The sequence below is a fragment of the Pleurodeles waltl genome, chromosome 5 (genome assembly GCF_031143425.1).
Source record: "Pleurodeles waltl isolate 20211129_DDA chromosome 5, aPleWal1.hap1.20221129, whole genome shotgun sequence".
Classification (NCBI taxonomy): domain Eukaryota; kingdom Metazoa; phylum Chordata; class Amphibia; order Caudata; family Salamandridae; genus Pleurodeles; species Pleurodeles waltl.
The window spans coordinates 390,828,026-390,846,002 of NC_090444.1; the positions used below are offsets into that span (position 1 = coordinate 390,828,026).

The 17,977-nt window shown below is 45.6% G+C and overlaps 1 protein-coding gene across 1 annotated transcript in view; it reads left to right on the forward strand.

The window, feature by feature from the left end:
- The window catches only part of HAO1 (hydroxyacid oxidase 1), a 258,027-nt gene extending 240,308 nt beyond the window's left edge, over positions 1-17,719 (forward strand). Inside the window, exon 8 of the mRNA XM_069234147.1 lies at positions 17,194-17,719. Coding sequence (XP_069090248.1) covers positions 17,194-17,258 — 65 coding nt within the window. The 3' untranslated portion in view covers positions 17,259-17,719. The remainder of the gene's footprint in view (positions 1-17,193) is intronic.
- The last annotated feature ends 258 nt before the right edge of the window (positions 17,720-17,977 follow it).

Genomic DNA, 17,977 nt, shown 5'->3' on the forward strand with positions numbered 1-17,977 from the left:
TTCAAATTCGTGCTAATGACTGCATTTACCATGATGCCTTGGGGTCACAAATGCTGGAATGGAAGACAGGGTGCTCCCCATTATGACTGTTGTAATTAAGGCTCCCGTGAGCCTCTGAGCTGACGAGCTCGGGTGAAGCACCTGTGCGCCTTCTTGAGTGGTACTTAAACCTGTGAATACTTTCAAGGCGGCATTTCAAGCAACCCTGCCAGCTACACATTGCTCTTCGCTGATGACGGCCAAATAGCCAGAAACACGTGTCCGAAGATACGGCACTCGCCGCACCAACTTATGGTGAAAAACTTTCAAAACTCTATTCAAATTCGTGCTAATGACTGCATTTACCATGATGCCTTGGGGTCACAAATGCTGGAATGGAAGACAGGGTGCTCCCCATTTTGACTGTTGTAATTAAGGCTCCCGTGAGCCTCTGAGCTGACGAGCTCGGGTGAAGCACCTGTGCGCCTTCTTGAGTGGTACTTAAACCTGTGAATACTTTCAAGGCGGCATTTCAAGCAACCCTGCCAGCTACACATTGCTCTTCGCTGATGACGGCCAAATAGCCAGAAACACGTGTCCGAAGATACGGCACTCGCCGCACCAACTTATGGTGAAAAACTTTCAAAACTCTATTCAAATTCGTGCTAATGACTGCATTTACCATGATGCCTTGGGGTCACAAATGCTGGAATGGAAGACAGGGTGCTCCCCATTTTGACTGTTGTAATTAAGGCTCCCGTGAGCCTCTGAGCTGACGAGCTCGGGTGAAGCACCTGTGCGCCTTCTTGAGTGGTACTTAAACCTGTGAATACTTTCAAGGCGGCATTTCAAGCAACCCTGCCAGCTACACATTGCTCTTCGCTGATGACGGCCAAATAGCCAGAAACACGTGTCCGAAGATACGGCACTCGCCGCACCAACTTATGGTGAAAAACTTTCAAAACAATATTCAAATTCGTGCTAATGACTGCATTTACCATGATGCCTTGGGGTCACAAATGCTGGAATGGAAGACAGGGTGCTCCCCATTTTGACTGTTGTAATTAAGGCTCCCGTGAGCCTCTGAGCTGACGAGCTCGGGTGAAGCACCTGTGCGCCTTCTTGAGTGGTACTTAAACCTGTGAATACTTTCAAGGCGGCATTTCAAGCAACCCTGCCAGCTACACATTGCTCTTCGCTGATGACGGCCAAATAGCCAGAAACACGTGGCCGAAGATACGGCACTCGCCGCACCAACTTATGGTGAAAAACTTTCAAAACTCTATTCAAATTCGTGCTAATGACTGCATTTACCATGATGCCTTGGGGTCACAAATGCTGGAATGGAAGACAGGGTGCTCCCCATTATGACTGTTGTAATTAAGGCTCCCGTGAGCCTCTGAGCTGGCGAGCTCGGGTGAAGCACCTGTGCGCCTTCTTGAGTGGTACTTAAACCTGTGAATACTTTCAAGGCGGCATTTCAAGCAACCCTGCCAGCTACACATTGCTCTTCGCTGATGACGGCCAAATAGCCAGAAACACGTGTCCGAAGATACGGCACTCGCCGCACCAACTTATGGTGAAAAACTTTCAAAACTCTATTCAAATTCGTGCTAATGACTGCATTTACCATGATGCCTTGGGGTCACAAATGCTGGAATGGAAGACAGGGTGCTCCCCATTTTGACTGTTGTAATTAAGGCTCCTGTGAGCCTCTGAGCTGACGAGCTCGGGTGAAGCACCTGTGCGCCTTCTTGAGTGGTACTTAAACCTGTGAATACTTTCAAGGCGGCATTTCAAGCAACCCTGCCAGCTACACATTGCTCTTCGCTGATGACGGCCAAATAGCCAGAAACACGTGTCCGAAGATACGGCACTCGCCGCACCAACTTATGGTGAAAAACTTTCAAAACTCTATTCAAATTCGTGCTAATGACTGCATTTACCATGATGCCTTGGGGTCACAAATGCTGGAATGGAAGACAGGGTGCTCCCCATTTTGACTGTAGTAATTAAGGCTCCCGTGAGCCTCTGAGCTGACGAGCTCGGGTGAAGCACCTGTGCGCCTTCTTGAGTGGTACTTAAACCTGTGAATACTTTCAAGGCGGCATTTCAAGCAACCCTGCCAGCTACACATTGCTCTTCGCTGATGACGGCCAAATAGCCAGAAACACGTGTCCGAAGATACGGCACTCGCCGCACCAACTTATGGTCAAAAACTTTCAAAACTCTATTCAAATTCGTGCTAATGACTGCATTTACCATGATGCCTTGGGGTCACAAATGCTGGAATGGAAGACAGGGTGCTCCCCATTTTGACTGTTGTAATTAAGGCTCCCGTGAGCCTCTGAGCTGACGAGCTCGGGTGAAGCACCTGTGTGCCTTCTTGAGTGGTACTTAAACCTGTGAATACTTTCAAGGCGGCATTTCAAGCAACCCTGCCAGCTACACATTGCTCTTCGCTGATGACGGCCAAATAGCCAGAAACACGTGTCCGAAGATACGGCACTCGCCGCACCAACTTATGGTGAAAAACTTTCAAAACTCTATTCAAATTCGTGCTAATGACTGCATTTACCATGATGCCTTGGGGTCACAAATGCTGGAATGGAAGACAGGGTGCTCCCCATTTTGACTGTTGTAATTAAGGCTCCCGTGAGCCTCTGAGCTGACGAGCTCGGGTGAAGCACCTGTGCGCCTTCTTGAGTGGTACTTAAACCTGTGAATACTTTCAAGGCGGCATTTCAAGCAACCCTGCCAGCTACACATTGCTCTTCGCTGATGACGGCCAAATAGCCAGAAACACGTGTCCGAAGATACGGCACTCGCCGCACCAACTTATGGTGAAAAACTTTCAAAACTCTATTCAAATTCGTGCTAATGACTGCATTTACCATGATGCCTTGGGGTAACAAATGCTGGAATGGAAGACAGGGTGCTCCCCATTTTGACTGTTGTAATTAAGGCTCCCGTGAGCCTCTGAGCTGACGAGCTCGGGTGAAGCACCTGTGCGCCTTCTTGAGTGGTACTTAAACCTGTGAATACTTTCAAGGCGGCATTTCAAGCAACCCTGCCAGCTACACATTGCTCTTCGCTGATGGCGGCCAAATAGCCAGAAACACGTGTCCGAAGATACGGCACTCGCCGCACCAACTTATGGTGAAAAACTTTCAAAACTCTATTCAAATTCGTGCTAATGACTGCATTTACCATGATGCCTTGGGGTCACAAATGCTGGAATGGAAGACAGGGTGCTCCCCATTATGACTGTTGTAATTAAGGCTCCCGTGAGCCTCTGAGCTGACGAGCTCGGGTGAAGCACCTGTGCGCCTTCTTGAGTGGTACTTAAACCTGTGAATACTTTCAAGGCGGCATTTCAAGCAACCCTGCCAGCTTCACATTGCTCTTCGCTGATGACGGCCAAATAGCCAGAAACACGTGTCCGAAGATACGGCACTCGCCGCACCAACTTATGGTGAAAAACTTTCAAAACTCTATTCAAATTCGTGCTAATGACTGCATTTACCATGATGCCTTGGGGTCACAAATGCTGGAATGGAAGACAGGGTGCTCCCCATTTTGACTGTTGTAATTAAGGCTCCCGTGAGCCTCTGAGCTGACGAGCTCGGGTGAAGCACCTGTGCGCCTTCTTGAGTGGTACTTAAACCTGTGAATACTTTCAAGGCGGCATTTCAAGCAACCCTGCCAGCTACACATTGCTCTTCGCTGATGACGGCCAAATAGCCAGAAACACGTGTCCGAAGATACGGCACTCGCCGCACCAACTTATGGTGAAAAACTTTCAAAACTCTATTCAAATTTGTGCTAATGACTGCATTTACCATGATGCCTTGGGGTCACAAATGCTGGAATGGAAGACAGGGTGCTCCCCATTTTGACTGTTGTAATTAAGGCTCCCGTGAGCCTCTGAGCTGACGAGCTCGGGTGAAGCACCTGTGCGCCTTCTTGAGTGGTACTTAAACCTGTGAATACTTTCAAGGCGGCATTTCAAGCAAACCCTGCCAGCTACACATTGCTCTTCGCTGATGACGGCCAAATAGCCAGAAACACGTGTCCGAAGATACGGCAGTCGCCGCACCAACTTATGGTGAAAAACTTTCAAAACTCTATTCAAATTCGTGCTAATGACTGCATTTACCATGATGCCTTGGGGTCACAAATGCTGGAATGGAAGACAGGGTGCTCCCCATTTTGACTGTTGTAATTAAGGCTCCCGCGAGCCTCTGAGCTGACGAGCTCGGGTGAAGCACCTGTGCGCCTTCTTGAGTGGTACTTAAACCTGTGAATACTTTCAAGGCGGCATTTCAAGCAACCCTGCCAGCTACACATTGCTCTTCGCTGATGACGGCCAAATAGCCAGAAACACGTGTCCGAAGATACGGCACTCGCCGCACCAACTTATGGTGAAAAACTTTCAAAACTCTATTCAAATTCGTGCTAATGACTGCATTTACCATGATGCCTTGGGGTCACAAATGCTGGAATGGAAGACAGGGTGCTCCCCATTATGACTGTTGTAATTAAGGCTCCCGTGAGCCTCTGAGCTGACGAGCTCGGGTGAAGCACCTGTGCGCCTTCTTGAGTGGTACTTAAACCTGTGAATACTTTCAAGGCGGCATTTCAAGCAACCCTGCCAGCTACACATTGCTCTTCGCTGATGACGGCCAAATAGCCAGAAACACGTGTCCGAAGATACGGCACTCGCCGCACCAACTTATGGTGAAAAACTTTCAAAACTCTATTCAAATTCGTGCTAATGACTGCATTTACCATGATGCCTTGGGGTCACAAATGCTGGAATGGAAGACAGGGTGCTCCCCATTTTGACTGTTGTAATTAAGGCTCCCGTGAGCCTCTGAGCTGACGAGCTCGGGTGAAGCACCTGTGCGCCTTCTTGAGTGGTACTTAAACCTGTGAATACTTTCAAGGCGGCATTTCAAGCAACCCTGCCAGCTACACATTGCTCTTCGCTGATGACGGCCAAATAGCCAGAAACACGTGTCCGAAGATACGGCACTCGCCGCACCAACTTATGGTGAAAAACTTTCAAAACTCTATTCAAATTCGTGCTAATGACTGCATTTACCATGATGCCTTGGGGTCACAAATGCTGGAATGGAAGACAGGGTGCTCCCCATTTTGACTGTAGTAATTAAGGCTCCCGTGAGCCTCTGAGCTGACGAGCTCGGGTGAAGCACCTGTGCGCCTTCTTGAGTGGTACTTAAACCTGTGAATACTTTCAAGGCGGCATTTCAAGCAACCCTGCCAGCTACACATTGCTCTTCGCTGATGACGGCCAAATAGCCAGAAACACGTGTCCGAAGATACGGCACTCGCCGCACCAACTTATGGTGAAAAACTTTCAAAACTCTATTCAAATTCGTGCTAATGACTGCATTTACCATGATGCCTTGGGGTCACAAATGCTGGAATGGAAGACAGGGTGCTCCCCATTTTGACTGTTGTAATTAAGGCTCCCGTGAGCCTCTGAGCTGACGAGCTCGGGTGAAGCACCTGTGCGCCTTCTTGAGTGGTACTTAAACCTGTGAATACTTTCAAGGCGGCATTTCAAGCAACCCTGCCAGCTACACATTGCTCTTCGCTGATGACGGCCAAATAGCCAGAAACACGTGGCCGAAGATACGGCACTCGCCGCACCAACTTATGGTGAAAAACTTTCAAAACTCTATTCAAATTCGTGCTAATGACTGCATTTACCATGATGCCTTGGGGTCACAAATGCTGGAATGGAAGACAGGGTGCTCCCCATTATGACTGTTGTAATTAAGGCTCCCGTGAGCCTCTGAGCTGACGAGCTCGGGTGAAGCACCTGTGCGCCTTCTTGAGTGGTACTTAAACCTGTGAATACTTTCAAGGCGGCATTTCAAGCAACCCTGCCAGCTACACATTGCTCTTCGCTGATGGCGGCCAAATAGCCAGAAACACGTGTCCGAAGATACGGCACTCGCCGCACCAACTTATGGTGAAAAACTTTCAAAACTCTATTCAAATTCGTGCTAATGACTGCATTTACCATGATGCCTTGGGGTCACAAATGCTGGAATGGAAGACAGGGTGCTCCCCATTTTGACTGTTGTAATTAAGGCTCCTGTGAGCCTCTGAGCTGACGAGCTCGGGTGAAGCACCTGTGCGCCTTCTTGAGTGGTACTTAAACCTGTGAATACTTTCAAGGCGGCATTTCAAGCAACCCTGCCAGCTACACATTGCTCTTCGCTGATGACGGCCAAATAGCCAGAAACACGTGCCCGAAGATACGGCACTCGCCGCACCAACTTATGGTGAAAAACTTTCAAAACTCTATTCAAATTTGTGCTAATGACTGCATTTACCATGATGCCTTGGGGTCACAAATGCTGGAATGGAAGACAGGGTGCTCCCCATTTTGACTGTTGTAATTAAGGCTCCCGTGAGCCTCTGAGCTGACGAGCTCGGGTGAAGCACCTGTGCGCCTTCTTGAGTGGTACTTAAACCTGTGAATACTTTCAAGGCGGCATTTCAAGCAAACCCTGCCAGCTACACATTGCTCTTCGCTGATGACGGCCAAATAGCCAGAAACACGTGTCCGAAGATACGGCAGTCGCCGCACCAACTTATGGTGAAAAACTTTCAAAACTCTATTCAAATTCGTGCTAATGACTGCATTTACCATGATGCCTTGGGGTCACAAATGCTGGAATGGAAGACAGGGTGCTCCCCATTTTGACTGTTGTAATTAAGGCTCCCGTGAGCCTCTGAGCTGACGAGCTCGGGTGAAGCACCTGTGCGCCTTCTTGAGTGGTACTTAAACCTGTGAATACTTTCAAGGCGGCATTTCAAGCAACCCTGCCAGCTACACATTGCTCTTCGCTGATGACGGCCAAATAGCCAGAAACACGTGTCCGAAGATACGGCACTCGCCGCACCAACTTATGGTGAAAAACTTTCAAAACTCTATTCAAATTCGTGCTAATGACTGCATTTACCATGATGCCTTGGGGTCACAAATGCTGGAATGGAAGACAGGGTGCTCCCCATTATGACTGTTGTAATTAAGGCTCCCGTGAGCCTCTGAGCTGACGAGCTCGGGTGAAGCACCTGTGCGCCTTCTTGAGTGGTACTTAAACCTGTGAATACTTTCAAGGCGGCATTTCAAGCAACCCTGCCAGCTACACATTGCTCTTCGCTGATGACGGCCAAATAGCCAGAAACACGTGTCCGAAGATACGGCACTCGCCGCACCAACTTATGGTGAAAAACTTTCAAAACTCTATTCAAATTCGTGCTAATGACTGCATTTACCATGATGCCTTGGGGTCACAAATGCTGGAATGGAAGACAGGGTGCTCCCCATTTTGACTGTTGTAATTAAGGCTCCCGTGAGCCTCTGAGCTGACGAGCTCGGGTGAAGCACCTGTGCGCCTTCTTGAGTGGTACTTAAACCTGTGAATACTTTCAAGGCGGCATTTCAAGCAACCCTGCCAGCTACACATTGCTCTTCGCTGATGACGGCCAAATAGCCAGAAACACGTGTCCGAAGATACGGCACTCGCCGCACCAACTTATGGTGAAAAACTTTCAAAACTCTATTCAAATTCGTGCTAATGACTGCATTTACCATGATGCCTTGGGGTCACAAATGCTGGAATGGAAGACAGGGTGCTCCCCATTTTGACTGTAGTAATTAAGGCTCCCGTGAGCCTCTGAGCTGACGAGCTCGGGTGAAGCACCTGTGCGCCTTCTTGAGTGGTACTTAAACCTGTGAATACTTTCAAGGCGGCATTTCAAGCAACCCTGCCAGCTACACATTGCTCTTCGCTGATGACGGCCAAATAGCCAGAAACACGTGGCCGAAGATACGGCACTCGCCGCACCAACTTATGGTGAAAAACTTTCAAAACTCTATTCAAATTCGTGCTAATGACTGCATTTACCATGATGCCTTGGGGTCACAAATGCTGGAATGGAAGACAGGGTGCTCCCCATTATGACTGTTGTAATTAAGGCTCCCGTGAGCCTCTGAGCTGACGAGCTCGGGTGAAGCACCTGTGCGCCTTCTTGAGTGGTACTTAAACCTGTGAATACTTTCAAGGCGGCATTTCAAGCAACCCTGCCAGCTACACATTGCTCTTCGCTGATGGCGGCCAAATAGCCAGAAACACGTGTCCGAAGATACGGCACTCGCCGCACCAACTTATGGTGAAAAACTTTCAAAACTCTATTCAAATTCGTGCTAATGACTGCATTTACCATGATGCCTTGGGGTCACAAATGCTGGAATGGAAGACAGGGTGCTCCCCATTTTGACTGTTGTAATTAAGGCTCCTGTGAGCCTCTGAGCTGACGAGCTCGGGTGAAGCACCTGTGCGCCTTCTTGAGTGGTACTTAAACCTGTGAATACTTTCAAGGCGGCATTTCAAGCAACCCTGCCAGCTACACATTGCTCTTCGCTGATGACGGCCAAATAGCCAGAAACACGTGCCCGAAGATACGGCACTCGCCGCACCAACTTATGGTGAAAAACTTTCAAAACTCTATTCAAATTTGTGCTAATGACTGCATTTACCATGATGCCTTGGGGTCACAAATGCTGGAATGGAAGACAGGGTGCTCCCCATTTTGACTGTTGTAATTAAGGCTCCCGTGAGCCTCTGAGCTGACGAGCTCGGGTGAAGCACCTGTGCGCCTTCTTGAGTGGTACTTAAACCTGTGAATACTTTCAAGGCGGCATTTCAAGCAAACCCTGCCAGCTACACATTGCTCTTCGCTGATGACGGCCAAATAGCCAGAAACACGTGTCCGAAGATACGGCAGTCGCCGCACCAACTTATGGTGAAAAACTTTCAAAACTCTATTCAAATTCGTGCTAATGACTGCATTTACCATGATGCCTTGGGGTCACAAATGCTGGAATGGAAGACAGGGTGCTCCCCATTTTGACTGTTGTAATTAAGGCTCCCGTGAGCCTCTGAGCTGACGAGCTCGGGTGAAGCACCTGTGCGCCTTCTTGAGTGGTACTTAAACCTGTGAATACTTTCAAGGCGGCATTTCAAGCAACCCTGCCAGCTACACATTGCTCTTCGCTGATGACGGCCAAATAGCCAGAAACACGTGTCCGAAGATACGGCACTCGCCGCACCAACTTATGGTGAAAAACTTTCAAAACTCTATTCAAATTCGTGCTAATGACTGCATTTACCATGATGCCTTGGGGTCACAAATGCTGGAATGGAAGACAGGGTGCTCCCCATTATGACTGTTGTAATTAAGGCTCCCGTGAGCCTCTGAGCTGACGAGCTCGGGTGAAGCACCTGTGCGCCTTCTTGAGTGGTACTTAAACCTGTGAATACTTTCAAGGCGGCATTTCAAGCAACCCTGCCAGCTACACATTGCTCTTCGCTGATGACGGCCAAATAGCCAGAAACACGTGTCCGAAGATACGGCACTCGCCGCACCAACTTATGGTGAAAAACTTTCAAAACTCTATTCAAATTCGTGCTAATGACTGCATTTACCATGATGCCTTGGGGTCACAAATGCTGGAATGGAAGACAGGGTGCTCCCCATTTTGACTGTTGTAATTAAGGCTCCCGTGAGCCTCTGAGCTGACGAGCTCGGGTGAAGCACCTGTGCGCCTTCTTGAGTGGTACTTAAACCTGTGAATACTTTCAAGGCGGCATTTCAAGCAACCCTGCCAGCTACACATTGCTCTTCGCTGATGACGGCCAAATAGCCAGAAACACGTGTCCGAAGATACGGCACTCGCCGCACCAACTTATGGTGAAAAACTTTCAAAACTCTATTCAAATTCGTGCTAATGACTGCATTTACCATGATGCCTTGGGGTCACAAATGCTGGAATGGAAGACAGGGTGCTCCCCATTTTGACTGTAGTAATTAAGGCTCCCGTGAGCCTCTGAGCTGACGAGCTCGGGTGAAGCACCTGTGCGCCTTCTTGAGTGGTACTTAAACCTGTGAATACTTTCAAGGCGGCATTTCAAGCAACCCTGCCAGCTACACATTGCTCTTCGCTGATGACGGCCAAATAGCCAGAAACACGTGTCCGAAGATACGGCACTCGCCGCACCAACTTATGGTGAAAAACTTTCAAAACTCTATTCAAATTCGTGCTAATGACTGCATTTACCATGATGCCTTGGGGTCACAAATGCTGGAATGGAAGACAGGGTGCTCCCCATTTTGACTGTTGTAATTAAGGCTCCCGTGAGCCTCTGAGCTGACGAGCTCGGGTGAAGCACCTGTGCGCCTTCTTGAGTGGTACTTAAACCTGTGAATACTTTCAAGGCGGCATTTCAAGCAACCCTGCCAGCTACACATTGCTCTTCGCTGATGACGGCCAAATAGCCAGAAACACGTGGCCGAAGATACGGCACTCGCCGCACCAACTTATGGTGAAAAACTTTCAAAACTCTATTCAAATTCGTGCTAATGACTGCATTTACCATGATGCCTTGGGGTCACAAATGCTGGAATGGAAGACAGGGTGCTCCCCATTATGACTGTTGTAATTAAGGCTCCCGTGAGCCTCTGAGCTGACGAGCTCGGGTGAAGCACCTGTGCGCCTTCTTGAGTGGTACTTAAACCTGTGAATACTTTCAAGGCGGCATTTCAAGCAACCCTGCCAGCTACACATTGCTCTTCGCTGATGACGGCCAAATAGCCAGAAACACGTGTCCGAAGATACGGCACTCGCCGCACCAACTTATGGTGAAAAACTTTCAAAACTCTATTCAAATTCGTGCTAATGACTGCATTTACCATGATGCCTTGGGGTCACAAATGCTGGAATGGAAGACAGGGTGCTCCCCATTTTGACTGTTGTAATTAAGGCTCCCGTGAGCCTCTGAGCTGACGAGCTCGGGTGAAGCACCTGTGCGCCTTCTTGAGTGGTACTTAAACCTGTGAATACTTTCAAGGCGGCATTTCAAGCAACCCTGCCAGCTACACATTGCTCTTCGCTGATGACGGCCAAATAGCCAGAAACACGTGCCCGAAGATACGGCACTCGCCGCACCAACTTATGGTGAAAAACTTTCAAAACTCTATTCAAATTCGTGCTAATGACTGCATTTACCATGATGCCTTGGGGTCACAAATGCTGGAATGGAAGACAGGGTGCTCCCCATTTTGACTGTAGTAATTAAGGCTCCCGTGAGCCTCTGAGCTGACGAGCTCGGGTGAAGCACCTGTGCGCCTTCTTGAGTGGTACTTAAACCTGTGAATACTTTCAAGGCGGCATTTCAAGCAACCCTGCCAGCTACACATTGCTCTTCGCTGATGACGGCCAAATAGCCAGAAACACGTGTCCGAAGATACGGCACTCGCCGCACCAACTTATGGTGAAAAACTTTCAAAACTCTATTCAAATTCGTGCTAATGACTGCATTTACCATGATGCCTTGGGGTCACAAATGCTGGAATGGAAGACAGGGTGCTCCCCATTTTGACTGTTGTAATTAAGGCTCCCGTGAGCCTCTGAGCTGACGAGCTCGGGTGAAGCACCTGTGCGCCTTCTTGAGTGGTACTTAAACCTGTGAATACTTTCAAGGCGGCATTTCAAGCAACCCTGCCAGCTACACATTGCTCTTCGCTGATGACGGCCAAATAGCCAGAAACACGTGTCCGAAGATACGGCACTCGCCGCACCAACTTATGGTGAAAAACTTTCAAAACTCTATTCAAATTCGTGCTAATGACTGCATTTACCATGATGCCTTGGGGTCACAAATGCTGGAATGGAAGACAGGGTGCTCCCCATTTTGACTGCAGATGTTTTTTGTATGTTGGGTAGGAGGAGTGGGGCCTCCTGCCTAAGACTTATACAGGGGAGTGCATCATTGTTAATTTTGCCCTCTCCTGGCTGCGGGAGAAATTTTGGCTCAAGCAAGGGCAACAAGGATTTCACCGCCCCAGAACACATTTTTGCATCCTTCTAGCCTTGAAAACAATGACAGATGGGGCACTGAGGGGCATAATGGCATCACTGTTTTGGGCCCTTGTGACCCTCTGAGATTGTTAGTGTGTGCCCACAAAGCATGAGCTTCCTTTCCCTCTAAAATCCCTCTGGAAATGTGGGTACACAGTGTGGGCAGTGTAGTCCCCACCCAGTAATTGTTTTACTTGCTGCCTTTCCCTGCTTGGCAGGTGAGCAGGGTGTGGATAGAGGGTTGACATACCTTGCTTCAATGCTACACAATCGTGATCATGAAGCCAAACCATAATCCCAGCCCAATGCACTGTTAGAATGCTGCTGGTTTGGTCTCAAAGATGTTAATTGAAGAATATTGTGCGTTTATTAACAAATATAATATTATTTTTTTGCAAGAGACCTGGACCACAGGTGATGTCTTTTTTGATGGGTACGCTTGTTATAATCTTCACACCACTCCCACGCATTCTGGCCAGGCAAAAGAGGGTTTGGCAACTTGGTTCGAGGTCAACATTGGTTGTAATATTATGAAGTGGCATTTGGGGCTTTAGACTTGAAGTGGGGCTCCATTTTTAGCCTGGTTTTAGTAAACTTTTATAATAATGATTTCCAGTGCGTAACAACCAGATTTTATGTCAGCCTTGTGAGTTTGTGGAAATAGTGAACAACAGAATTAATGTGGTGGTCTACCACTCAATTTGACACTGAGTGGTAATTTTAATGCTAAATTGGGGGCTGCTCCTATATTGTCATCATCCACTTTCACCCCTTATTCATTTAATTATAGATGGGAGAAAAAGATGTATCCTGGAGGAGGGTCTTTTATTTACTTTGGGGCATCCCACGACCCGGAGAGTGGTATAACTTATCTCTCTCCAGGTCAAATCCCAACATATACTGGTAGTGGGCCAAGATCTGCAATTGATTAGATTTGTATTTCTAGAAGTGCGCAATCATTTGTATCCAACAGGGATCTTCTTCCTGTCTTATATAGTGATCATAATCCTATAATGCTTGCATTTAACATCCCTGTAACGGGGTCACAGAGAAAAAACAGATACAAGGAGCTTATTATAACATATGATGGAGGGCGTAGATTAGTATAGCATTCCCCAAAGCCGATGATGATTATACATAAAGTTGTTGAGGGGTGTTGGAAGCCTTTCAATTTTTTCTTAGCTGAAGTAGTAGGTCCTAATGTGAGGTTGGCCAGCTTCGCAGAATTAAACTCTCATATCAGGGAGTTGCTTATGTAGCCCACAAGGAATAAAAAGATGTGCAGCAAATCCTGGTTTGACAAGGCATGCAGAGAAGCCAACAATCACCTGAGAAACAAACTGAACTGCACTCCCAAGGACCAGCAGTTGATACGTGCTTGTAAGAAGGCTTATACCCAAGCACTTAGGAAGAGAAAGACCAATATAAAGTTGAGAAATGGGAAGTCTTGGTGTATGCCTGCCATGCTAATGATCTGCAGGATTTTGGAAGGCTGTAGGTGCTGGCCTCCCATCAGGGTCTGCACCTAATAAAGTCATTAATCACATAGGCCCAGAGGGATGGGTTGGTCACTTTAGCATAATTTTCTATTCTATTGCCCATAATAATGAAAGTGGTCCTGATGATTGTTTGTTCCCTCTGGACATTCAATTTTCTCAGGAGCAGATATTCAATGCCATTGTTAAAAGCCCCTAAAATAAAAACACCTGGCTTTGATTGGATTCCCATTTCCATATTTAATGAAACCCTCAGGTTGTGGCCACTTCTGCTTACCAACCTCATCAATTCGACCTGTAAGGTAGGATTTCCATCTTCCTGGCACTCCTGTATGATTGTGTCAGTGGTTAAAAAGGGCACGTGTAGGACCCTAAGTGATATCGTCCAATCTTGTTTTTGGACTCTACTGTTAAAATTATTGGCAGAGTAATAGTGGACAGGTTGCTCCTGTGGTCCATGGAAAAAACATCTTTTTTGAGGTCCAATTAGACTTTAATAAAAGACGTGGGTGCACTGAACAATATCTAAATCTACACCTTCTAGTTTTAAAGTACAAGCATACTGAATCTAGTCCCATCCACTTGGCAATCATGGCTTTATCATGTGTATTTGATTGCGTTAATAGATCCAAGCTCTGGGATACTTTAAGCACCAAGGACTTGGAGGAGGCTCTTGTGGCCTTTCTGTGGTATCTTCATATGGACTTGGTTGAATTCATGGGGTATGGAGATGGAGGTGAGTGCTCAGTCACCTTTCAGTGAAACGTGGTGGCCGCCAGGGATATGTGATGGCTCCCATTTTGTTTTTACTTTATATTAATGGGTTGGAAGTTATTTTAAAGAGTTCTGAGGCTGATGTCCCATCGGATAACAAAAAGCTAGTTTCAGAGCTCTTATATGCAGATGGCGCTTTGATTCTTGCAAGACTGCTAAGAGTTTAAAGATATTGATTTCTTCCCTTGTGCTGCTTATGAAACATTTAGAGATAGAAATCAATTTATCAAAAACCTTTAATATGGTTTGTGACCCTAAAATTGCCAAACCTTGCCCCTTAATTATTGGGGGGAGGGTTATTGAGAGAGTGACCCAGTTCTCATATTTAGGTATAATGTTTGATAAAGGGTGCGCTTGGACCCCATGAGCCAACAATAAGAAAAATGTATTTTTGTATGCGGTTGGTATAATGTTCTCCCTTGACTCTTCAATAAGAAATAAGCCCATTCTTCCCTTGCTCAAAATCTGTAGGAGGAAGTGTCTGCCCATTTCACCTAGGGGACAGGGATATGGGGTTACAGAGATGTGAGTAATATCCAATATGAGGTGAACAGGGTGTGCCACCATCTTCTGGGGGTCGTTCTACCATCATCCCATTTTGCTATCTGGCTATAGAGTATATTGAGGACCAGATTAAACTCGACCCCCTGTTGTTGTGGTGTTGGGTTTGGCACAAGGATGAAGCTACCCTAAATAGAGACATCATCTTGGACTGCCTTGCATGTGACCATGGGGATAAGATACCTTGGCTTAAATCTATTTGAATGACAGCTTAGGCTCTAGGCTGTTCCCAAATTTATGAGAAACCTTCTGCCATTTGTAAAATGTGCTGAGGTTGGATCAGGGAGTGTTTTCCAACCAACAGAGGGGTTCAGAGAGAGGGTAGAGAACTTTCAAAGCCCTCAGTGAGGGATTACTGCCGTATACAAACCACACTGGGGCTGGCACCCTACTTGGTACCAGGCTCTTGGGAGCGTATGCTGTTATCCCACTTTAGATTAGGCTCAATTAGGTGGCTACTCTGTTTCTCACAGGGGCAATTTGCCTCCTCTGATATTTGCACATGTCCCTGCAATGAGCTGTCACCCCAGACCTTGTTGTATGGTGTTTGTTTGGTAGGTTTTACCTCCCCTTGATCAAGCATTATTTGACCATCTTAAGGAGGCATAATTTTTACAAGTGTAGAATTATGTTGCTATATTTGTTGCAAATGGACTGTTTTGATGATTGCATGTCAGTATGCTCTTTTTTCAAAAAATCACTTCATCTGTATAACTCAATGATGTTTTAATGCCATTTGTTAACTCCAATAGTTACTTTTTCATGTTTTTATCATGTTTGCATGGGTTGCTTTTATTCATTTTGTGTATTTTAATAATCTTTTAATCATTCTATGTATAGTGTGTCTTTTATGACCCGCTTTGTAAGTGATTGAATAAGGAATTAATTGAATTTAATTGAGTGACTTGTCATTGGGTGAAAATTTAAGTTGAAATACATCCAAGCTCAAATAATTGAACAACCTTAAAAAATAATTTGCTGCTTGTTGTTCTTGTTCAACACTATGATTTATGTCTCTCTGGGGATGAACTTTAAGTAGGGACAATACATCCATGTTTGTATAAGGAGAAGGCAGTCTTTGAGGCATTGAATGTCTGGAGCTGAGGAGACATTCAAGTAGATATGTGAGTTATTGGTGTATTTGTGAACTTTGATGCTGCTATTAGTGAGTAGAATCCCAAGTAGATCTACGAAAGGTTGAAGATGACACAGGGACAAGATGAAACCTTGGAAGACTCTGAGGTACAAGAGATCTTATGGGACCTAAAGGGACCCATGTGAATAAATTGGAGTTGGTTGTATAGATAGGAGAATTAGTGAAGGTCACTGCCTCTTAATCCCATTTGAGACTTCAACATGTGGATGAAGGTATGATGATCAACAGTTTGAAAAGTGGTGTGGTGATTATTCTACATGATTTATCGTGTATCAATATCTGTTCTCCAGTCTGACCTGGAGGCAGATTGGTAATCATGCAGGAGATGACATGAACTTGCAGTGTACATAGAAGTGATGATTTTTCCAAATGAGGGTAGGTGAGTAATGTGCCTTTACCTGGCAAGTTCATCAAGACCTCTCATGGGTTTCCGGCCTGTCTTGAGAGTTTGTTTTGATGGTAGGTCTTCTCCATTGCCACACCTAGAATCTTGAACTACATACCCATTGAAATCACAACCATTTCAATCTTCATACAGTTCAGGAAAAGCTGAAACAATTGCTTGAAAGAATGCTACATTCTGTCACACTAGGCCTCACTGTGCCTCATCCGCTCCCATGTGTATCCCTATTGGGCTTAGCCTTTGTTAAGCTATCTACTACTCTTTAGATATATTTGTGCTCCACAAATACCAATAAAACAAATGCCACTAGTAGTAACTGCAAGGGTAAACCATTACTGCTACATACCCCTTTGCATCACAATAATAGCAACAAACATTGCTACATATAGCACAATAACCACACTATGAGCCCCATTCACAAAACTGTTTATGCGACTAGTTGTGTCTTCCTCTGCCCTAGAACTGGATTACTCCTGAATTTTCTGCCTTATTCTCGAAACATTTTCTCTATGTGAACTTACTTTTGCCTTACACATGAATCTATAGGAGTCTAACATTCTTACTGAGGCCTTTGATTCACAAACATTTTTCAATCGGTGCTCCTAGAGTATGATACAAGAGTCTATAAATTAGAACTGCAATGTTTGGAGAAATTGACACATTGGACAGAAGTAAGTCAGACCTACATGGGCTCAAGTAGAGTAATAACACTCTACTTGGGCTCAAGTAGAGTGTTATGTCCGGCAATTTTATTCACAATGGAGAATTAATACTATTGCCAATTATGGCAGGAAAATGTATTCCTTTTATTTATCCACATTTTGAATCATTCCTAAATATTTGTTACTTTCTTTTTTAGGTTTCCGCAGCATAAAAGAGATTGACAAGACCTTGGTTCGAAGATCTGTATTTCCTAAAATGTAGACAGTCTCCATTTTAAACTCTTGTAGAAATGTTTCCAAAATGAATGCAGTACTGTATCCAAAAATATGAATTTATAACTAAGTTGAAAAATGTGATATCTCACAGTTAAAAAAAAAAAAAAATCACAATTCTTAACTTTGGATAAAACTATACCTTTGATCGGACATGGGGAAATGAGTAACCTCGAAAGCAATTGGCAGTGTTTTTTTAGAGCAGTTGTCGGAGTATCCCTGGAAGTCCGCAAGGCCTACTCAGGGAGTTTGCAATTGGTTTACAAAATAAATAATTCTTACTAATACTTTAGATGAATAAACTATGTACAAATAAAGAAGCAAAATTTAAAATGTGATTTTTTTTTTATATTTGATTGTGAAGTAACCAAAATATTTCAATCTTTGAACATTTGTTTGGTGTATGCTTGTTTTTGTATTTTGTGTTCAAAATAAATGCATTGCTGAGGATGGGGCTTCCAATGATGGCTCAATGGGGCAGTCCTGGATTCCAGTATTGATTAAGTGAGGTTAGGAACCACTGCTCTAGTGTAATTAGTATACAAACAGCATCTGATTTATTTACTTACTTTTCACTACCCAAAATGTCTGTAGGCAAATGGTTTCAAGTGATGAACTGAAGAACATTTGTGTTAGCATTACCTTGCAAGTAAATTAACTTCTCAAATTCAAGTCTTCATAAGCCCTGCTTCAGCTTTTTTCAGGATA